Source organism: Pan troglodytes, chromosome 3 (genome assembly GCF_028858775.2).
Source record: "Pan troglodytes isolate AG18354 chromosome 3, NHGRI_mPanTro3-v2.0_pri, whole genome shotgun sequence".
In the NCBI taxonomy this organism is placed as follows: Eukaryota; Metazoa; Chordata; class Mammalia; order Primates; family Hominidae; genus Pan; species Pan troglodytes.
Window position 1 is genome coordinate 78,006,192 of NC_072401.2, and position 24,663 is coordinate 78,030,854.

A 24,663-nucleotide genomic window follows, 5' to 3' on the forward strand; every position below is an offset into this window, starting at 1 on the left:
AGGAACAGACCCTCACCAGACCCAGGATCTGCTGGTGCCTTCACCTTAAACTTACCAGTCTCCAGAACCATGAACAATCAAGTTCTATTGTTTATAAACTACTCAGTTTAAGGTATTTTTGTTACAGCAGCCCAGACTAAGACAAATTTCAATTCGTCTATTACTATGGCCATTTTCAAAAACTTTAAAATGTGTTTAAATAATTTTTGCTAGGATTTTAGTAACTATAGATCGAATGCAAGTTTCTGGACTTGATGATTACTAACAGTTGAGAGAAGTGGTTCTCAAAGAGTGGTCTCCAGACCAGCTCCATCAGCATCACATAGGAGCAAACTCTGGGGCCCCACCCCAAGTCTACAGAACCAGAAACTCTGGGGTGGAACCTAACATCTGTACTTTAAACAAGGCCTTCCCTCAGGTGATCATAATGCCAGCTAAACTCTGAGAACCACAGGGTTAGAGGATAACTTATACTAATCAAGCTTCAATTTTCTGATTTCTAAATCTTCAGTAACTATGAACACACACACACACACACACCAGATTAAATCATTTTTCAGCTGAATTTCTCAAATATTTGTGGAATACCTTTCAAATTGCATTACTGTAGCACCTTTTTAATATAAATGAAAATACTGCAGTAGAGAAAACAAGGTATCTTGAAACTATGAGAATCCCGAGCCTCTTTAAAGGCATTAAAAAGTGCTTCCAGAAGAGATTTCCTACTGGGAAGAAGCTATAACATGGCTGCCTTCATTACTCCCTGAAAAACAACCTCAGCCAAGGAACAATTTGTTAATGGAGTACATTATGACAACATAGCGCATTCATAGCTAGTATTTCTCTTTCCTAATATTAAGAAGCTATTTAAAATTAAGTAGTGTTAGCATTTACAGATACCTGTTTGGTGATCGTCTTGGCCAATGTCTTCTGTTAGGTTCTGAAAGAAATATGTTCGTTATTACGAAGAAATCACATACCGTTAGCATTTTCATAAACAACTGATATCCTAATATCTAGAATCTAAATTTTTATCAAATACACTTATACAAAATGACTACTTCAAACAGTTGGTAATTTTGTCTTTAAAAGAATGACTTACCAGCTTATTAAGGGTGTGGTAGATCTTATGAATATTTGCCAGTGTTGAGAGATGAGAGTTCAGCTGAAAATCTTGAAAAGAAAAAGGAAAAATGTCAGCGTCATTTATTTCCAACACTTTAAAAAAACAAACTCAGAAAATAAACAAATGTTTTGATATAATTAAATACTATCTCAATTAATTTGACACTAAAGTTTTTTAAAAACATGCAATTAGTGACCTCCTAGAAATAGTCTGACAATAAAGTTAAATTCCCAACCAAATGTTAAAGTTCATGAAATTTTCATGTGAATTCTAAGGTAAAACAAAAAGTACTTCAGTAGTTATAAAATCCTGCCAGCAGTGAACTTGAACTTAATAGAAAGATAAGTCTCAAATGAAATGTTCACTTTCCCCTCTCTTCCCTAGGATTACTGGTACAATTAAGTAAGCTCATGGCAAGAAAATGATAGAAAAGCATCCCAACATTAGTATTTATTTTTTCTTTTCCTTTTTTTGAGACAGGATCTCACTACGTTGCCCAGGCTGAAGTGCAGTGGTGCAATCATGGTTCACTGCAGCCTCAGCCTCCCAGGCTCAAGTGATCTGCCTGAGCCTGCATGGTAGCTGGGACTACTAGTGTGCACCATCATGCACAGCTAATTTTTCTTTTTTTTTTTCTTGTAGAGACAGGGTCTTTCTATGTTTCCCAGGCTGGTCTTGAACTCCTGGGTTCAAGTGATCCTCCCGCCTCAGCCTCCCAAAATGTTGGGATTAAAGGTGTGGGCCACTACGCGCAGCCTCAACTTGAAGTAAAGTATGTTTGCATATATATTAAGCAATAAAAATGTAAGCTGAAAGTTTATTAATAATTTCATATATAAGTACCACTGGAAGTATTTTCACAAAATATCAGGATTTACATTAGTTCCTTCTTTCCTATTAAAGGTTAGTATGAAAATGACCATGAAAAGATATTGTAACTCTCCAAGTTATACCATTCTGACAAAAAGAAAGAAAGAAAAAAAGCTCCCTTTACTGAAACATTTTATTTAGGACACGTATCAGATCCAAAGAGCGGGTGCTACAATATCAGGTGTCTGTGCTTGGGCTGGATCCTCTGGGCTGCTACTCTGAACCCTGAAAACAAGCTGGCCTCCCTGTTCACAGTTAGAAAGCTTTACTTTCTCTTCTAAAGCTTGTTGGGCATCCAGTTCTGAGTAGGTCTGCAGGGCAGAGGGGCTGGCAGAAGCAGAGCCCCTAACATTCACATGCAGTGTCAGGAACAGCAGGTCATACCTGTATACATACATGTGCATATGCACTGTTCACAGTCATAGCCATCTAGAATGGTCCCAAAAACCAGCATTTTGTGCTGAGAGACAGCCAGAGCAGGGCCTCAAGCTCTAAATGGCCCTCCAATATAGACATGCTTGAATTGCTTAGCATCTGAATAGCCCAGCCATGCTTAAGGTAAATGATGACATAAAGTGGCTGAGAATCTGGATTTTTCATCTAAATACGACTGCACAGAGGTTTAGAAAAGTATGTGTATTATATACCTATGTATTTACATTTATATTTATTAAACGTGAACAGGGGTAGAAGCTAGAAGCTACAGCCCTCTCACCAGCAAGAGGCCTCTCAGGACCAGCAAGAGGTGCTGAGGAGCTTGAACATTCAACTCTTGCACCTCCACCCCATCCACTACCAAGCCATAGCCCCCTTTTTGTACTCTCTCAGATTAAATATAGGAAGACAAATGATACATTCCATTATCACCTTAAAATATGAAGTTAAACTCTTGGGCCCCCAAAAAAACAAAAAGCAAAAACTGAGAAAACTTTAGCCTCTTGATTCTCTTTTCACTGAGGGTAAGGGAGGGGAGAGAAAAAGGGGCTTGCCAAAAGCCATTCCAGCAATGAGGTCTCTTCTAACTCTCCAGGCTATGCTTTTGTCATTTCACCACCCTGCTGTTAATTAAACTCCCAAAATTCCCATAAGAGAATCTAAATAAACCAAAACTGTTATATCTTTCTCCCTCCTTTATATAAATGTGGAAGAAGTAGAAAAGACAAGAAACACAAGTTATCCTCAATCTGGAATTCCAGGACTTCGGTGAGCTGGGCCCAACTCATACTCCAAACATCTTTCACCACCCCACTCCACAAAACCCTTCCTTCCAACCCCACATTCTGCCCACTGCCCTTCCTACACCCAAGAGAATTCAAATGTGTGCACACACTTGCACACACACACAAAACCACTCTATTCCTGTCAAAAATCCACTTTGCTTCACAACCTGACTCTGGAGTCTAACAGCTGGTTCAAATCTCAGGTCTACCAATTTTCTCATCTGTAAAGTGAGGATAAAAAATTCTCCTTCATAATGTTGTTGTATGGTTGAAAATATTTATCAGACACCTATTACAATGTCTAGGTATGTCAGGTACCCATTACAATACCTGGAAGATAGTAAGTGCTCAATAAAAGACATCAATTCCGACTATATTTACTTACACCATTCTCCATACCACACAGCTGTCTAAAATAGTCTCTAACTTTTCCTAGGTTCAATTCTCGCCTTACATCAATGATCCCAAGGTCAGAGCTTCCTCTGTAATTGAGGCAGGTGGCCTGGTACATCTTTTAGCCTATGATGGTGATATACTTTGGATATGTCCCCACCTAAGTCTTATGTTGAATTGTAATTCTCAGTGCCAGAGGTGGGGCCTGGTGAGAGGTGTTTGGATCCTGGGGGCGGATCCCTCATGGCTTAGTGCTGTCTTTGAGACAGTGAGTGAGTTCTTATGGGGTTCAGTCATTTAAAAGTATGTGGCACCTCCTCTCACCCTTTCTCTCTCTCGCTCCTGCTTTCGCCATGTGATGTGCCTGCTCCCCATTCACCTTCCTCCACGATTGTAAGCCTCTCTAGAAGCCAAGTAGATGCCAGCACCATACTTCCTGTAAAGCCTGCAGAACCGTGAGTCAATTAAACCTCTTTTCTTTTATAAATTACCCAGTCTCAGGTATTTCTTTATAGTAATGCAAGAATGGCACTGCTACTCATATACCAGCAACTGATGTTCATAATGTTGACTGCAGATAATCACAACACACAGGAACAAAAATACAGATATTATGTTTAAAATCAGGTTCCACATATGAAGTTTTACTTTACTAAAGGCAACAAGAGTAAACAGGTTCATTTCACAAATACATAATATATGTCACCAATTATCCATTTCTATATCCAATCCCTATTGCTACCACATCATCATCACTTCAACTAAAAAAAGAAAAAAGAAAAAGGAAGAAATGAAACCAGTAACATGGATAATTTTTCTTTCGTCTCATCAACATAAGGAGAAGTTAAGACACAAATTCAGGAGAAAAAAAAGACAAAAATGTCATTAAAAGATAGATTCACAAAGGTTAACACACATTGGATTTACAGTTCATCTGTTCAATGCTCATGGCAAGTAATAGCCCTTGAAATCTACAGTAGATTTCACCTCCTTAAGGCATAGATGTTAAGGGTAAAGATCAAATGCTTTACCGAGAACGTATTCTGGAAAGCACTGATTGATAAAAATCTCCTTCTGCTCGTATTTCAATTCCAAAGGATAAATGCTGGGTTTTGACTGCATTCCATGATCAGACGGCTCTCCAGAGTAAAGCAGTGCTGAGTCTGACTCTCCTGTGTGACATGGCAACTCTATAGTCTGTATTAAAACCAGCAATCAGCTCTACAAAGGCACAGCCTGCTTGATAAATAGCTTGCCTAGATTATCTTCTGGATTTTCTTAAAACTACCAACAACTGCTGATTGGGCATAAACTTGTCTGGGTTTTTTTTTTTTTTTTTTTTTTTTTTTTTTTTTTTGCTTGTTTTAACTACCATTTGCTGTGACCTACACAAAAGAAAAAAAAATGAATGCCATTGAGGGGGTCAAAGTCCATTCCCCCAAACTACTCTAGGTAAGAAAACTACACAATACAGGGGGAGACATAAACATTAATAAAACAATTATTGGTAAGTTCAAACAATGACTGTCAATCAAAAGAAACAAAAATTAACAGTCCTAATAGTTTACTCTCATAAGAGGGTTAGAAACAGAATTTAAATACATAAAAAGCAAAAACTTCCCTTTATACCATAGTCACTTGCAAAATATAACTGGGACAAGAACGCAATTATAATGGCAACAAAAAGCAACAATACATACAGGAATAAACTCCAATATGTATGATTTTATTGTTCAGAATGAACAATTAAAGTTTACTGAAAGATAAACACATAAAGAGATATTTCTGGAATAGAAAGACCCAACGTTGTAAAGCAATCACTTCTCCCTTCACTAAACCACAAATTAATGCAATCAAAATTCCTATTCTGCTGGCTCCCCAGTTCTCCACCCCAAAAAGAGGTGGGGAAAAGAAGGAAGTCAGGCAAGCTTGGCAGATTGATTCTAAAGTTCATCTGGAGAAATAAACATGTTAGGCCTGCCAAGAAATTGTTGAAAAAGAATGAGGATGAACTTGCCCTATCAGATATCAACACACAGTATAAAGCAGAGCCTGGTAAACTCTGTGTGAAGGGCCAGATTGTAAATATTTCTGGATTTCTGGCCCATACAGTCTCTGTTGCAACTACACTGCCATAGTAGCTCAAAGGCAGCCATAAACAATACATAAGTATGGCTGCTTTCCAATAAAGCTCTATTTATAAAAACTAGGTGGTAGGGCTGGATTTGCCCCATGGGCCATTGTTTGCCAAGACCTGGTATAAAGGTACAGTAATTAAAATGTTATACTATGTGTGCAAGAAGAAAAATCAAAGACAGAGAGCTGATAAACATATATGTATAAATACACATACACAACATATAATTAAATGGCATTTCAAACTCAATGGAGAAGACATAATAATTCAGTAAACAGAGGGGCAACTGGTCAGCATGTAGAACAAATTGAAATTAATTCCACCTCACCCAATAGTTACAGATGGAAGGGGAAGCTGTTCAAAGCAAAAGAAAACTTATCATGGGCTCAGGGCCTTGTACACCCTGCATCTGCTAATCTCTCCAATCTCATCTTCTACTCATCTTCCCCTTGTTCATTCTACTTAGCCACAGTGAGCTTCCTACTGCTTCATTAACACTCCAAGAACACTCCCACCTCAGCGCCTTTGCACGTGCTGTTCTCCTTACCTTGAGCCCTCTTCCCCCTAATAATAACATGGTTGCTCTCATACTTCATCAGGTTTCCATTTTAATATCACCTTTGATGGATATGTTAATTAGCCTGATTTGATCACTCCACAATTATGCATGTATCAAAACATCACATTGTACTCCATAAATATATACAATTATTTGTCAATTAAGGATAAAATTCTTAAAAATCACCTCCTTACATAACCTTGCCAGACCAACAGAGCCCCATCTTCACTCTATCATCTTACCATGCTTTGCTTTTCTTCACAGCATTAATACCATCTGACATTATATTATATATTTGTCATCATCCTCTCCCATTAGAATGTAAGCTCCACAAGGGCCAAGACTTAAATCTTGCCCATTGCTGTATCCCGTAATATTAATACCTAGAAGAGTACCTGGCACATATTAGGTGCTCAATAAATATTCAACAAATGAATAAACGCAGATACAAAGGCACCAAAGGCTTAAATTCAATACATTCAGGGCACTTCAAGTGATCTTCAAATGTGAGAAGTGTCATGGTAAGAGGAGACTGAACAGGAAGGCAAAGATCAGAAAATGAAGAACTTGTGAATCCTGCTTGAGCGTTTAGATTTAATCTCCTAAGGATCTGTACCTCAAACACAGGCACCAGAGACCATGCAAACGTAATGACAGGAATGGCACATTCCAGCAGCATCAATTCTAATCAGCAATAATATGACAGTCTTACATGAAAACAAACATAATCCCCACATCAAGCTGTGCTCCCAGGACCCTGAAACAACTTATTCCACCAAACTCTGTACAGGAAAACATTGGTGGGAAGTCTGAGAAGCACTCCTTTGAGAGTCTTGGTGCCATGGAGGTGTTCTGATCAGGAGAGTTATTTAAAAAGATCACTCTAGGACAAGTGTGCAGCAAAGATGATGGGTGATCTGAATTTAGAGTGGCCATTTATGGAGATGACTAGAAGTGACTGAGGTGGGAAAGCATTAGGGCCGTAAGTTAGACACTGGCTGTAAAAATGGAGAGGAGAGATTCTGAGTACACTGGAGTTGCAGAAAATAGATATTTAGCTTACACAAATTCAACTCTTCTCATTTGGTCAAAAAAAATAAAAAAAGGAAGAAGTGAGATGAAAAGAAATTTCAGTTGTCTCACTAACTGCCCACCCCCCCTTCTACTTAATGAGCACAAGACATGACACATGAATAGTCACTCCGTTGGTCTCAGTTTCCACATGCCAATCAGATTTTGTGCATCTCACAATACGGTATGAGTCGAGTATTTAAAGTGATGTATTTTCATAAAACATGGTCCCTAAACTGAAGTTGAAGACGAGGCCAGATGCTTCAACTGGTGCTCAAATAAACAGCCAGAGATCTATTCCAATGCTGGAGGAAGGAATAGGCTGCGCTGGATTCTTCTGAGACAGCTTCCAAAGGGGAATCTTCTGCAAGTGTTTCCAATGGTATTTTTAACACCAATGATCTTCACCTTACGTAGGGACTTTAGAACCAACCTCTATATAAAATGTGATTGCAGTGTAAGGAAAAACTAACAGGACTGCATGTGAGAGATGAGAGCGAGTGAGGCACTCAATGGTTCATGTTCTTTTGTCCAATTCTCATTTTATTAGCTTGAGCGGAGTCAGAGAGCTAGCTATGGCCAAGCTGGGCAAAACTCTTATCTTCTAACTCCCAATCCAAGGCTACTTCTTCCATTCTAAATTATTTCCAATAAAAGCAAAAATATCAATCTAACTTTACACTCTGTAATAGGAAAAAAGCAGCAACATTTCCTAACCAAAGCTGTCAATAAGCAACCACACACTTAAAGTAATTTAATATTAAAGAAAAAAATTTTAAAACTGGCTGAATCTAAAACAATTCACCATTTTTCCCCCAGGGAAATAATGGTACAGAAAAGATTTAACACCAGTGTTAACTTTCTATTTTTAAGCACAATTCACTCTTCTGGTCACTAAAGCATCATCAAAGTGTTTTATTATTAAACTACAGCTGAACAATTCTCTCAGATATAAAAGTTTTAAACAGTATTATGCTCTTAACAAATGCTTTTCAGTGACGATGAAAATGATGAAATAAACCTGTAAAGGCGGCAGAAGGAAAGGGCAAAATAGTGACCATGTTATTGCCAAAAAAGCAAAACAAAATTGGACAAAATTAAAGGTTACCATCTAACCTTGGCACTCATCTAAATGTCTCTGGAACAGAACAAGAACACGATTGAGGTATAGGGATCTGCCTCTCTAACTGGGATTCACCAGGGAATGCTTAAGGGTGTTTCAAGCCATGGGTCACATGGCTCAGCCTCCTGAAAAGTCAATTTTACCACGTGATATGGGAAAAGAAAACAAAAATTGTTAAAGCCAAGGCTGCACTGCGGTTGGGAGCCGCTCTTTAGATTTGCCTTGTTTCCTTCCTTCTAGAAACACATGCCCTCTTTCCCATGGGTTTCAGAGAGACTAGGGATGAGAATGTCAACGATGTGGAGCAGAGACCCATTCCAACCCACAAAGGATGCATTACAACCTTTTACTTGAATCACTGAGATGTTGTATTTGCTATTGCAGCATAAAAGAAAAAAAATTCTAGTCCTCACAAGGCTCTACATGATCTGACCTAAGTCATTCCATTCCATTATCCTTGCCTACTCCATTCTAGCCACACAATTCGTGAATATTCAAGTGAATTCCTACCTCAAGGCCTTTGCATTTACTGTGCCCCTCAGCCTCCATGACCCTTGACGTTCACAGGCCCAACAGCTATCTTTCCTGAAATATCTATTTAAATGTCACCTCATCAGAGATGTCTCATCTAACTTCTTTATGCAAAACAGTACCTCCATCTCCCAGTGGATTTAGATTTTTTTCATAGCACTTACCACTTCCTGATATTAACAGCTTTGAAATATAATTCACATAGCATGGAATTCACTCATTATAGTGTAAAATTCAATGGTTTCAGTATATTCAGAGTTGTGCAAACATCACCACAATCTAATAATAAAACATTTTTTATTAGCAGTCATTCCCCATTTCTCCCTTCACCCCTCTTCAGCCCTAGGCAACCACTAATCTACTTCCTGTCTCTATAGATTTGCCTATTCTAGACATTTTATATCAGCAGAGTCACACAACAGGAGGTCTTTCATGATCCTGACATTATATTAAATATTTATTTATGTCTTTGTCACTCTTCCTAGAGCCCAAGTTCCATGAGGATAGGGACTTCCTTTTGCTTTATTCACTACTCTATCCCAATATCTTTTGGAGTATCCCTTATCAGAAATGCTTGGGACAAGAGCATTTCAGATTTCAGATTTCTTCAGGTTTTGTTGTTTGTATTATACTCACCAGTTGAACATTCCTAATCCAAAAATCTGAAATGCTACAATGAACATTTCCTCTAAGTGTCATGTCAGCACTCAAAAAGTTTCAGATTTTGGTGCATTTTGGGTTTCAGATTTTCAGATAAAGGACATTTGACCTGTACCTACAACAGCACAAACCTAGCACAAGGCAGGTACCAATAAATAGGGGAATAAATGCTTTAAAAATAGTTACTAAATTTAGCAACATGGAGGTTACTCCATGACCTCAAAGACTGCAATGACAGAACTGAGACCAGAACAAAGTGGGCTGAGGATTGTATGAGTGATGAAGAAATACAGACTATGTCAGGCAAAGACAACTTGTTCAGTAAGTTGGCTATTAAAGGGGAGACTAGAAATGCATGTGGGTTTGAAGGAGTTTGGGTTTTACAATGGCAGGACTTGAGCATGCTTCAAATGCTGCTATTAGTTTTGCTTAGTATCCTGGAGGGTTACAGTAGCCAGAATGTGAAGAGGCAGGTCAGATCACAAGTCAGTGAAGATCTAATATGCACTCAAAGATCACAGTACATATGTTTTTTAAAAGTACAAAATACAATTTTAAGTAAAAAAGATCCCCTTAAAAATGAGGTACATCTCAAATAACCTGAAATATAAAATGTACCATAAAGTAAAATCTATGTCAAAACCATAAAAAAGTAGTGTTTTAAATGATTTACAATACCAATTTACAACTCTGTATGCTAACTGATAGTCACTAGCTACATGACATGGCACAGGTCTCAGTTTCATTTGTAAAAACAAATATATTCACATTTGAGGCTAAATTACTAAAACACAAAGATCTGAAATGTTTTCTATACTGTAAATCTAGGAAAAACCAAAACCTAGGTTTATGGGTCAGTTTCATACTACATGTCCTTCATGGCTACAAGTAGGAATTTCTTTTTCTACAAAATGAATAATCACAGTGCCTGCCTCATAAGGATATCGTGTGGATTAATGAGTTAATGCTGCACTGTGCTTCAAACAGTGCGTGGCACAGGGGAAGCACTACCAAGAATTGGCTATTATGTCACAGGCGAGCAGGAAGGGTCTGCACGATCTGCCCAGTGCAGTGCCCATGGGGGAGCTGCTGCATCTTTTGAGCCCCATCTCCACAGCCCAAAATAAACCCAGCTTCCTAATTAAGCTATTAATATTTAAATGAAACCATTGGCTACACAGTGGAATCACCTAAGAAGATTGAAAAACACCAAATACCAGGGCCCCAATCCAGATCAATTAAATAAAAATGGGTGTGGGGCACCATGTGTTTCTCAAGCAGCCCAGGTGATTCTAACATGCAACCAGAGAAGTAGATTCTATCCCTGACTCTCAACTCAATCCCTGGCGTGCCAGTAGCCAATCCACTCCTGGAACAACCTCAGCACTGCTAGACAGGAATCTAACTCATTCACCATACCCTATCAGCACACGATGAAAAGGCCAAGGTCCAGGAAAAACATTGCAGAGCTGAAAAGCAGGGTAAAAACCAAAAGAATTGAAAGTAGCAGGTGAGGAAGGTGTTAACTAACTTCATTCTCCTCATCAATAAATATTTGCTATTTACAAGGCACAAAAGCCAAGGGAGAAAATTGATAAGGGAACAGGTCATTCAAAGTGACTCAGCATTTTCACTGAACACAGATCCAAAGTTAAAGCTATCCAAGCATATTGCTGCTGGCTTTTTCTTCCTCTTGCAGGACTCAAAAAAGGGGCTGGGAGAAGAAACCATCCGCCCAAGGGAGGCAGCATCCATCCATCGCCCACCACACTGCCTGTGCCTGCTGGTGCTATCCCAAGGGACTCAGTCACTTCAGGACACCCGTCTGGCTGCACTCCCAATGTGACATGGTACAAAGGGCCCTAGCTTCATTCTCCTCACCCCACCTACCCGCTGAAGGTGAGCACAAATGATCTGTACTACCCACTGAAGAACACAGAATCACTGGGTAGTTCACAGTAAAAATACTTCCATCTCACTAATGTTAAATGAGCCCAGATTTTGGTTAAAGAATGTCAATCAGCTCTGATAACATAAAGCCCTGGGTTGGAGTCAGAGCTCCAACTGAGTCCCAACTGAATGACACTGTACATGCTTCCAAACTTCACTGTGCCCGTGTCCTCATCCATAAAGCCGAAATAACAGAACCTCTTTGCGAAGCTACTGTGGGGATTATTAAATGAGATGGTGCACGTCAAGCACTTAGCACAGTGCTGGTCCATATTATGTGCCAATCAACGTTAATTGTTTTCATCCCTATTATTATTTAGAACGTAGAAGACACTGAGACAGACTGAACCTAGAACTAAAAAAAGACAGGGCAGAAGAGATCACAAGGTGATGGTGTTTAAAACTACTAATTCACTAGCTATTGGACTTAAATGTACAACTATCCCATTTCCTGTTTAATTAATAATTAAGAAGTGATCTGTGGCTTAATTTTGGGAATTGCATATGTAGGACAAGACATTAAACTTACCCTAACCTACAGGAAAAAAAAGAAAAATAATTTAAAAAATGTTATGTAAAAATGATGTTAGTAGTTGTTTTCTAGTTTTGCTGCAATGTCGTTGAGATCTCCTATATTTAAAAATAACAAAGTCTATTTAAATAAAATCTAAGAAGACTAAAAATGACTATTTCATTAGTTAAGAGTATGAAAATACTTTGCCACAATTCTTCAGTTTCCCACTTAAAATCAGTTTTTAAATGTCTACTCTCATTGTAAGCAAACCAGCAAAAATGAGAGGGGATGAAGAAGAATGGGAAAGAAGAGACTCAGAAATCCCAGATCCTGATCCTGCTGGGACTCATTCCAAGAAGAAAAGAACCAAGAGATAATCCATCAACTAGCTCTGTCATCGTCATTCATAGGCCAGTGACAAAAGAAAAAAAAAAGAATTCCAATATACATGCAGTGTTCCAATCAGGGTTCAATGAAAAGCACAAACAAAATGTGAAGAATGATTTCAGTGGCAGTAAAGGGTTACCAAGACCATGGAGTCAGAATGCTTGAGTTAGAATCTCAATTCACCACTTATAAGCTGTGTGACCTTGAGAAGGGGAGTTAACCTTTCTACACCTCAGCGTCCACATCTGTGAAACGGAGATAATAACAGTCCCTAACTTATTGAGGGTTGCTGTGAGGATTAAATGAGTTAATGCAGGCAAAGCAGTTGAAGCAAATCCAAGATCATCACTGAATTCGTGTTAGTCCCTCCCCATTCCCCTTTGCTCCTCCCTCCCTCCCTGTGCCCCACCTGGGACTTCTCTTTCCTTCTCTCAGTTCCTTTCCACTCATACACTCTCCCTGGTGCCTCTTTTGAGTTCTTCCCACCGACCCCACCCCACCCCTGCCACCAGCTCCTGCCTAGCCCTGCACCTCACCTTCCCCTCCACTCTAGCCTACCAAACACCCACTCTCCTGCCACAGTTCTCTGTCCCCACCATGCCATGTTGTCGCTGGGCTTGGAAAGCTCCCACCTGACCCCATATGCCACCTGCACATGCATACACATCCTGTTCTTCACATAATCCAACTTCAAAAGCTAAAACTCACATGACAACTGCTAACCATTGCCCACATGTTCTCAAAGCCCCCCGGGCATCCATCTAACCTAGCAGGCATCATCGTCCCATGCATCCGTTCCTTCTGTCTCCACAATGAACTCACTGAAGGAAGCTCCTGAAGCCCCGGTCTCCCCCACACAGTCCTGCCTGTGACAGCAGCACCTGGCAGCAAAAATCCCCTTGAATGTTTGCTGAATGGCTGAGTGAGGGAATGCCTCATTTGGTTCTGTTCTTTCTTATAACCTTTTCTTCTCAAGAGTGATTTTTTAAAGCCTACCTAGGAGACTGTCATCACACAGTAATTGTAAGCATCAAAAACATTTTACGTGTTTCATCTCATTTAATCCTTTGGACCACTTATGATTTTTGCCTCCTACTTTCTTCCCTCTGCCCTCCCCCACAACTCTACTCTAAGCACCCCAGCCTCTGCTGTTCCTCAAATACAGGCCTGCTCCCCACTCTGAGCTTCTGCATTTGTATTCTCTCTGCCTGGAATGGCCCCTCACCTCCATCAGGGCTTAGCTTAAAACCTCCTTAGTGAAGCCTTTCCTGGCTCCGCTATTTAAAATTACAACACCCTCCACCCCACCCTACGCCCGCACACAGGGGTGCCTGCATGCACCCCTTCCCTGCTGTTTTTCTCTACAGAACCTATCACCATCTGACGTATTACACAATTTACTTGTTATTATCTGCCCCCTCCCCTACACTAAAAGGAAAACTTCATGAAATATGAAGAGCAGGGCCTGGTACATAGTAGATACCCAATAAACACTTGGTGACTGAACAGCCTTCAACAGGCAATTTTTAGGCATGAGGGCTCCGAAGCGCACACAGAGCAGCTGGGTAACTCTACTCCAGTCCCTTGGCTAGGAGATGACAGAGCAAGGATTTGAATTCAGCCATTTTGGCTTTCTTGCCTCCCAACCTGACCCAGATAACAATTAAAAGACATCATCACATCCAGGGAGAAAACCCGAGCCCTGCATGTCTACAGGCCACAGAGAAGCCAGAAAAGCCATCCACTGGAAAGCCGCTCACCAGAACAAGTCATCTAACTCAAGACACTTCTGTGCGGCAAAGTATTATTTATCAGACTGATAATTTATACAGCACTGATAGCTTTTCTTTGGATTTCATAGTTCAGTAAAAACGAGAGATTTATCATGCCTTTATTATACTGTAATATCCTCAGGAACAGCAAAGTGACAAATCATCAACTAATATGGAGGAGGCCTAAGGTAACATATGTTAAAAGCCAACAATTGTGGTAGTGGGGCAGGAGGAGAAGCACTGACTACAAGGGGACACAAGGGAACTTTTGGGGTAATGAAATGTTCTATATCTTTAGTAAATTCACCAAACAACACTTAAAATGAGTATAATTTTATAATACATGGGGTATTTGGTACATCAGATGTAATTTTTGGCTAAACAAAATAAACATTCCACTAAAACACGCACACACACACACGCGCACACACACATATTTCTGTAGCTAGTATTCCCACATCAGAGCCAAAAAAAAAATGCACAAGGAGTTATGTATTAGCTCCTAGGCATCCCAACTTTTGGGGGACAAAGAATTAGGAAAAAGCAGCAGTAAAGAGTGGCACATGATGAGACCCAGTGGGCTGGGCTAGTGTGTGGTTCGGGAGTCCTGCCTGACCACCAGCAAACACAGCTCCCACGACCCACAGCTGATATTGACTGTGTCCTCCTCCAGTCCTCTGGGTCACCTCTGACCAGAATGTACAGGCAGCCAGGATGAAAAAGATACATCACTGCTCTTCACAAGGGCTTCTACCACGTATCTGACCAGCGACAGTGAGAAGTCTGGATGCTGAAGTATCAGAATTCTTAGTTGAGAGCATCAGAAACTAATTCTAGCTAATTTAAACAGAAAAGTGATTTAAAAAAAGGGGAGGCGGCTATTAGTTCACAGAATCTCCCCCTGGCCATAACAATGCCTAAGGGCACACAGCAGACTGCATCATCATTGCAGCAACAACTAGACCTTGCCTCTAGAAGCAGCACAGCAGCCACCACTGTGCATCCCCCCAGAAAATGGCCACATGGGCTACTCTTCTTTCCTTGCCTCCAGCCTCAGGTTCACAGTCTCAGGCGAGTGTGTCTGAGAAGATCTGCCTGCTAGGGTAAGAATTCTCCAATCAGACCAAGAGTCAATGGACTGACAGTGTCCATTACAGACACTAATCATAAACTAATATGGAGGAGGCCTAAGATGACATATGTTAAAAGCCAACAATTGTGGTGGTGGGGCAGGGGGAGAAGCACAAATGGATTACTCCCCGTCTCTGCAAATCTACTGATACAGGCCAGCAAAAAATTTCACAAGGAAAAAAAAATCCTCGAAGGCAGAACTAAAATAAATCATACCACAGGTAATGCTATTTGAAGAGGGCAGGGGTCTTTTTCATATCTAGTGTTTTATTCAGTACATTAGTTACAAATGACAAGCCTATCTTCCTAGATTGAACATAACTCATTAACAGCATTTTCTCATGAAAAGCAATTCAAACCTGAAGTAGCAGATACTTTGCTACATCTAAAACTGTCACACAATAATTGTTAAAATACCTAATTCTATTTAAAATGCATTTCAATGTTTTCCTTCTTAAAACACATTTTAAAATACATGTTCTGCTTAGAATACTTCTCAAGAGGTACTTCTCCTAATGTAAATTTCAAAAGAAAAAAAGCAAGCTATGAGAAGAATTAATACCAATTCGAGTTGACCAACTATAAAAATTTACCAGCATTTATGTCAGATTCATCAAAGAAAATTTTACTCTGTAAATCTGAAGAAAGACTTTCAGTGATCTCACTATATTGTTAACTTAAGAAATAAATCCTTAGGACCAGAATATGGATATAAAACAAAAAGAAGGGAAAAGGACAAACACTCTAGGCCCCTTAACATCAGACCTGTTAATGCTGCCTTAACCTTCTGCAGGTAGAACGCTGACACGAGAGACCAGAAACGGACGTGTGCACATTCACAAACACTCCTTCTGTTCCCTCAGCACATCACCAGCATTTTACTCTTTCCTTGAGAATTTCTCCATGCCACATTCTCTAAAACTGATATCTGCATGTTTGAAAAAGAAATATTAAATTAGTTTGCATACAACTGACTTTGTCTAAAAAATGCAAAGAATGAATAGGTGAAAGCTTGTGTTCCTTGAAGAAAAATCTAAAGATAATGAAAGACAACAGCAGCAGGAAGAATTAATTTTTCTAGATAATGCACAAGTTATTCAATAGTTGATCATTTAAGTTCAATTCAATACATATTTGGGTAGCTATGCAAGGCATCATGCTAGATGCTAAAGTGGATACTAGGTAAGACATGGTCCCAGATCTCAAAAAGGTAATAATCTAATTGGGCAGGGGAAATAAAAGTAAACAAGCAGCTATTGTTATGTAACATAAAACTGAGTAACAGAAGGAAGCATTGCTTCAGAGATTCCATGAAAGGAGAGTCTGCTAGAGAGGGAGCACAGTAAAGAAAAATTCTAAAACAGCAGCACTGAGGGCAGCTGGAGCCGGGTGCAGTGGCGTGCACCTATAACCTCAGCTACTCAGAGACTGAGGTGGAAGGACCCCTGAAGCCCAGAGTTTGAGTCCAGCCTAGGCAACATAACAAGACCCAACCTCTAAAAAAAAAAAAAACAAAAAAGAAAGAAAAATGTATTGCTGGTTATTATAACACTGTAAGAAAGGCTGTCTCAGACATAAGGCCATGGCAATAGGTATGGGAAAGAGAGGCTGGGCATGGGAAGAGATGCAATCTCTCCTTGCCACTGACCAGGGAAGAAGAGGATAAGAAATGTCCAGGATTTCAGTGTGGGTTATTAAAATTACTGCAGCTTCATTTACCAAATGAATAAAATTTATTAGTTTTGTTCTCTTCTTTGACTATTAAGAAGCTCAGTGCCAAATATTTCTAACATATGGCAAGTGTTTCTGTGTACCTTACAAGTCTATATATAAATTTTTCTTCTCTTGACAGGATTTTATCTATATTTAGCAAGTCACCCCTAATTCTTTTAGAATAAGGCAGAAAATAAATCAACATAAAGGTTGAGACCAAGCCAGAGACAGCTGGCCAAAGTAGCTGGTTCAGGGATATAACCTGCAAGTTGCCAACCCAGCACATTCTTCTCACCCTTCTTCCACCCTACGAAAGGCCATATCTTACAAGAGATGCTGGTAAATGCCAGACATTCACTGTGTCAGCCTTCCTCACACCTAGCAGTGGCATGAGATCAGTTCAATCCAATGACACTGAAATGGAACTCTCCAAAGTGAGTTTCTGCAAAAGACTTCTCTGTTAACAGGGAGTTATAAGGAAATATGCACCTTCCTTCCCTGCTTTCCAATCCAGGCATGATGTCTGGTGCTACAGCAACCATACTGCAAACATGAGGCAAATGAGCCTGAGGAATAAAAGCTAAAACACTAATAGAAGAAGAAAAAGATGCAGAACCTAGATCCTTAATGACATCATTAAGCCACTGCACCAGCTTTAGAACCAACTACTTCTAGGTTTCTTGCTACCGAACAATAATAAGCCCTATTATTTAAGCCATTAATTTGAGCATTGTATTGGCAAAGGCATCCTAACTGATACAAGAGATCATCATGAGGTCAGTTTCTCACAGGTTGATTTTTATACTGCTAAGTTAGCAGGATTATTAGCTATTAATTATTAGTTATAATTAGCAGATGATGATTGAGATAATAATGTAAACCTGTAGCCAGGAAGAAGGTAATAAGCCAAGAAGAGCTGCTGGGAGAACTTAACATAAAAACAGAAAAGGAGACAATGATAAAGTTTGAAAAAACACGATTAAGTGCCAGTAGGGGTACATAGAATTAAGAACAGAGGAAGAAGAGAGTGAAGTCCACTAAGAGAAAATGAGGCAGGCCTTCTTTCCTGGCAATGTTACAGACAAGATTACCTAAAAATCCTTCTTAATATAAAACAGTCAAAAATTCTGGATAACGTGTAAGAAACATCTGTTTAAATGCACAGCTAGGTTCACAAGAAAATAAAGGACCTCCCCAAGCGCCAAAAATCAAAAAGGAACCTAAAAACCAGAGCAGAAAGTGTGTAGGAGCCTAGGGCTTTGGGGAATGGAGGGAGGTGGGCTATATGTGTATAAAAAGCACCTGCCCTTTGGGATATAATAGAACAAAAGAAAAAGAGAAAGCTATGACTAGCTTCATATTTTCTTTAAAAACACCATTTTGAAGACAATTATAGCTCTTGCATGTTTTTCAACCTCATCACTTTACCCTCTGCAAGAAAAAATTCCAGAGTTAAGTGCACATTTTTGTACATATTTTTATATTACCAAGAGTTTCCTGGATATTTCACCACACGATTAAGTAAAATACGACAGATAGATATAAATGATCTCCACAAGAACACCACACACATTGCCCAATTTTTCACTCATCATGAAAAGAACCATCAAACAATCAAGTATCCAAGTTCAGTATGTTTGTAACCACACCAAAAGGTTTACAAATCTTAGGACTTCTTGGTAATATTTTTATCATCAGAAAAATTACAATATTCTTCTAATGACTATGTTGCAAGTAGCTTCATAATACCTTATATATTACATACAAAAATCTATCATCTCTGCATTAACCTTAGCCTTCTACATTACAGATTCTGGAGTCCCTTTCCTGTAAACAGTAAAGGGAACTGGTGAAGGATGTGACGTTTAGGGAGTCTACTTATGGAGAGGAAGGTTTCTAGTATTAAGGAGAGAAGGAATTGCAGCCTGCAGCTAATAATAAAACAAGCAAACAAAAAAAGTCTTATGGTTCTCCACTTTTTACAGTTTTCTTCTATTCTCATTTGCTTTCCAAGCTTCTTCGAAAATTGAAGACGTCACATATTACCTTTGCTCACCTTCACATTTCCACCCTAAATTCCACTAACCCACCTCCATCACTCATTTCAAGACAGTTATTTTTTCAAACACCCCAAGAAATACCAACACATAGTTTATATTATCGTTACAAGGGTTACGTGTACCTCCACTGTGTTCTCATATTTATGTAAGGGAATGCTGGAACCCAGTGCTTACGCACACTGGATGCCAAAATTAAATACACCATTCTAAAGGCTGCTTTACATTGTGTTGCTTCTTGAATGTTTTCCCACAACCCGTGCGCATGATGGTTCAAGACCAAGCATTTATTCCACAAGTAAGGCCACAAAATGCAGGGGGAAATTCACTTGGGGACCAAGAACCTAAGTGTGAAGAGGGCTGCGCCTGGCGTGGGCTCTCCCTCTCCCAAGGGAGAAGGGCTGGGGAGTCGCTCCGTCCCTGGGAACTCAACCGCCTCCCGAGAGCGCGCAGGAGCTGGCCGGGGAATAAAGCACGAGTTCGCCGAGCAGGAAGGCTCCAAGGGCGCGCTGCATGCCGGGACCCGTTTCCACAGTTACCCACGTGCACCCAACCCAACCGCCGCCGGGCGCGGCCGCGACTACAAGTCCCAGAATTCCGCGGGACCGCCTTTCCCCTTCACACCCGTTGACTGGAGACAAACCCTAAAGGAAACCCCTCAAGCGCCCTCCCAGCACGCCTGGGAGAAGTCGCGCCCCCCGGGCGTGGGGCGCGGCCTAGGGCCCGGCCATCCCTCTAAGGAAGCGGGTTCCATGGCACCAACCCCCACACCTGATAGCCAGAAATTAGACAACTGCGTCACAGACTACCAAACCCACGGACTGCCAGGGACCCCCACACCTCCCCGGCGCCAAGCCCCCGACCCGGCCTTCAGGGCCCGACCCCTCCGGCTCCCGCTGCTGAAACCCCGCAGCCCGCACCCCTGCCCCGCCTCCTAGTCCCGCTGCCGGAGCCCGCGCCAGCGCTGACCTCGCTTCCCGCCGTCCGGGGGGAACCACGGCCAGTTCCAACCTTAGGGCACTTACCCCGTCTCCTCCACCTCAGCCCCGCCCCCTCCTCTCTCCGCACCCAGAAGCTTGGACTCCCCCCTTCAAGGGACCCTGCCTCGACAGGGAGAGGAAGCACCTCCCCTAAGCACAGTCTGACACCCCCTTAGCCCGGCTCCGGACCGAATCTGGACGTGACAGTCCTCCTGCCCAACTCCGCCCCACCTCCCCTTCCTCCCCGACTAGCTCCTCACCCCCATTTCATATTCTCTACCCCTGCCCCCACTCTGCCACCCCAAATCCTCCCCACCTTTTTCTCCTCTTCCTCCCAATCGCCCTACCCTTCCACACCTGCCCCATCTCTTTACCCCAACATCTTCCACTCCCACCACTCTCCGTTACCCACCGCCCTTCCAACGCCCCTCCCGCCCCGCCGGACTCCCCAACTACCATTACACCCCAGTCCCTCCCACCACCTCGCTTTCCCGTTACATCAGCCCTCGTCCAGTCGCCCGCCCTCCTGCCCCGCTCGGCCGCTGCCCCCATTCCCCCACCCCATTGTTCGCCGCCCCCCCACCCCCCCGCCAACCAGCCCTTCTTCCTATTGTCCCCGCCCCCGCGCCCCCCTCGCACTCACCCGCCTTTCTCACGGAGCCGCCCGCACCGCTCAGCCCTTTGGAAATCCTCACCCATGTGCCCTGCTCGCTCGCTCGCTCCCTCCCTCTCCCCGCCGGTGCCACCCCCCCACATCCCCGGTCCTGCCCGCTACAGCCCAACGCTGCCTCCACCTCCATGCACCCCGGACACTCCGATCTCGGCCCTTCATCGCACGTCCAGCCCTCCCTTCCCCCAACACTGAAAGAGAGCCAGTCCCCACCCCCCTCACCTCCGCCCTCCCCGCAGGCCGGTCCCTTCCCCCCACGCCCGCCCCCGCCCCACGCCGCCCGCAGCGTCACCGCCCGCCCCGGCCCCGGGAGGGGAAGGGGTGGTTCCCAGGCAGGGGCTCCCGGCGCGTTTCGGGACCCGAGGCGTGGGGCGGGGACTGCGGGAGCCGAGTGGCGAGTTTGGCAGCGCCCGGCACCGGCCCGCTGGCTGGCTCTTTGCTACTCACTGACAGCGGCGGCATCCGAGTGCATTTTCAGGCAGCTCACACCCGGCTCGCCGCCCAGGCTTCCGCGCTCGCCTCGCGGTCCCCCCACCAGCTCACTGCACCTCGGCTCGAAGCTGAGGACCCGCCGCCGGGCACTCCCAGCCCGCCCATCTCGCCTTCTCCATTGGCTAAACCGCGGCTCAGGGGCCGCCCTGCTGCGTCTCTCATTTGACAAAAGGAGTGCCCATAGCGCTGGTCTGGAGCTGGCAACGAGGCCCCGCCCCCCACGGGCCAATACGATTGGTCCTGGGGCCATGTCTCCGTAACGCCCCTGGCGGAGGCCATGCTCCGGAGCAGCGGGTTGGGCCCGGCTGCTGTCAGTCACCCCCAGGGGTCCGAGAGCGCGTGTAGGGGCGAAGCTGGGAAATTGGTCCATCTTGACCCTGAAACCCCGCCCAGTGGCGGGCGGGATTGGTGGAGCTGGAGACCCACCAAGAAAGATGGGTCGGCGTCTGAAACAAAGCACGCGAAGTGTTTCCCAAAGAATAGAGCAGCGCAGCGCAGTTGGGGGCGGCTCGTACCCGCTGCTGGAAGTAGGGAAATGCGTCCGTCCCTAGCGCCCGGCGCGACGCGGCCGGGTCTCCCGCCACTTGTCCCACGACACTTGTCCAGTTCGCGCCGAACTCGGACTGGGACTTCTCTTGTCAGCTGTTTCCTACCGCAGGAAACTGGATTAAGAATTGCCGCGTCTTAATTTCCAGCAAACCTTCTGGTGGGGAGCAAATTTCCATTTGTCCTACGAAGATCCATCCTCTCCCCACTTTCGAAATGTACTTCTTTTCCAGAGTCCGCACACTTGTTTCGCAGAGTTCGCACACTTCTTTCCTCTAGCCACTAATGTCTGTTAAAGAGGCTTCGAATGCCACGAGCATTGTCCGTCACACACATCTGTATGCCCCAGACATCAGACAGAAATACAGGGCCGCGCTCTGAGCTGCGGACTGAGCCTAACACATGGACGAGTCCAGGGGGCAGACCACCAGCCCGTGAAAGACCCCCGGCAGCATCTAAGAAAACCTGTCACTCCCGCGGAGAGGCCGTCCAGAAATTGAAACTGGCTGTTATTTGGCAGAGGGAGACGTTAATTTTGGTGAATTCTTCTGACCCTAAGTCAAGAATTCGCACCATTTCCATGAGTTCTTCCCTGATTTTTCAATACTTGAAACTAACTTATCACACCGCATTATGGTAACAGAACAATATTTCGAGATATTAACGGAGGATTCCCCCCACCCCAACCCACCCCCACCCTACCCTGCCTCCACCCTCATCCCAGCCACCAACTCCAACAACAACACACCTACAAGGCATCCCCATATCCTAAGGCCCTGGGCCATCTGGGAGCCTCAAAGAGTAGGTGACACCACAAATCACAGGTAACAGAACGCACGGTCTTTTTGGTTTTAGATTTCTACAGCCCAGGCTTTTGGGTTTCGAGGCTCTGAAATTTAGATTTTAAATCAGGACACAAATGTTATGCTATTTGGAAGGGGCTCAGACAAACCAGTTTCTGTGTCCCACGGTAAAATGCTCCCTCCATCTTAATCGCTAATTTCTCTTTAATAAATTACATCCTTATAATACTATTTATATAATATTTTTATCATTCAAACATTTATGAATCACTTTATGGAATCTCAGAACTGTACCTGAAGTTATTTATTATTTGCTTCAGGTTCTTTCGCAAGACAAGAATCTCTCATAGAACATCCTTATTGATCACCTTTATCATGACAGTACCTCAGCGGGGCCCCACAGTGATGGGTAGGTACCTCTGGACTCTGAGATAGGGGATTGCTTGTTGGGCAGATCTAGCAGTAAGAATATCCGCCCTTACTCTGAGCAGGGAAGCTGCTCCTGCATTCTTTATTCTATTTATGTTTCAGCTTAATCTACATCTAGGAAATAATAAATTATATGTCATTTAATACAAGTTTCAAATCTTTTGTGTGTGTAATATTTATGATTTTTTTTTTACCGTTTACTATGGTACTTCAAAGACTGAGACACATGTTATTTTGCACAGAAAAGGGATTCCTTCGTGACACCTCTAAATTACAATAAGCCCACAATTAATTATAGCTAGTCATTTGCTCTATTAATTTATTTGCAGCATACTTTATAATAATCTGTATAAGAGTTAAGCTAGATGAAGGATGGGTCGGCTGCTTTGCCCCAGCTCCCAACACTGGCCTGGCATATGCATGGTGTCCATAAAAATTTATAGAATGTACAACCTCTGTTATTTCTCAACATTGCTTTCAGTTGAGTCAGTATGATTATTTTCAAGTAGAAAACAGACTTAGAAGTAATTTACCCAGATCTTTATAAAGAGTCAGCTATAGCCTAAGGATTGAGAGGCAAAGCTCATTCCTAGTCGGCTGACCCTCACTGCCCCCACGTTTTACGAAGTATAATAAAATGATTACATAATGCTCTGCAAATATTACCTGGTCATTTAAATAATCCACACCATATAAACCTCTGATATCAGGAAACTTGTTATGGTTATCTTTTTACTTGCCTAGCACCTAGTACAATGCTTTCAAATATTGTGGTAGGCACTGGTTAACCATACCCCTTAAAATGAATGTTTACTGTACATGAAATTTTAGATCTGGATAGGAACCTTGGTGATTATCAAATCCAACATCTTCATTTTAAAAATATGAGACTTGACGTCCAAAGGAGTTAAATGTTTAATCTGAGTCACTTGGCTAGTTGATAACAAAATAGGGCTTAAATTCAGGTTTCTCAACTCTATCCCCTGTACCACACTGTCTAATATCAAAGCTTCAAATTCCAAAGATAGGTAAACTACTCTCCCTTCCCATCTGAAAGTTACTATGCCAATCTAATACAAGTCTGCTTCATGGTTGAAATGTTGCCTTCTTTTTTATGTATTTCATTCAGGATTTTTTTCAATATGTAATTCAATACTTCACTTTTTTTTTCTCATTTGTAGTATTCCCAAAGAACATGATCCCCATGGAGAGGTTTACTGAGATAATAATGTTATACTTCTGTACATTTATATTTGAATCCCTGGAGAAAAAAATTAATAATTGAATATCTTGGGACTGTGATGGGTAGAGATATTTGGAGATGCAGTCTTTATGCCATTTCATTTCACCCAGTTACCGCTTTAAGGTAATATTGAAGCAAGTTACTCCATGTTAATGATACCTAATTTAATTGGAATTTTTCTATTTTATTAGTCATACAATATTAATTTTAATCAGATATATTTTGAAATGCCCTAAGCCTAGATTAGAATGTGATATGGAGAAGTCTAGTAAGAGAAAAAAAACAG

At 42.2% G+C, this 24,663-nt stretch overlaps 1 protein-coding gene across 23 annotated transcripts in view; it reads right to left on the reverse strand.

Annotated features, from left to right (window-relative positions):
- The window catches only part of DCUN1D4 (defective in cullin neddylation 1 domain containing 4), an 82,579-nt gene that overhangs the window by 52,181 nt on the left and 5,735 nt on the right, over positions 1-24,663 (reverse strand). For 5 of the 23 annotated variants that reach the window (XR_010156618.1, XR_010156620.1, XR_010156619.1 and 2 more), the window contains exons 1-3: positions 21,312-21,667; positions 1,103-1,173; positions 901-940 (exon numbers count right to left, since the gene is read on the reverse strand). Coding sequence is in view for 12 of the 23 variants with exons in the window: in XM_016951748.3 (XP_016807237.2) it covers positions 901-940; positions 1,103-1,173; positions 21,312-21,606 (406 nt within the window). In the remaining 11 variants the exon portion in view is untranslated. The other 18 variants (XM_016951751.4, XM_054683141.1, XM_063809643.1 and 15 more) reach the window with 17 other exon arrangements.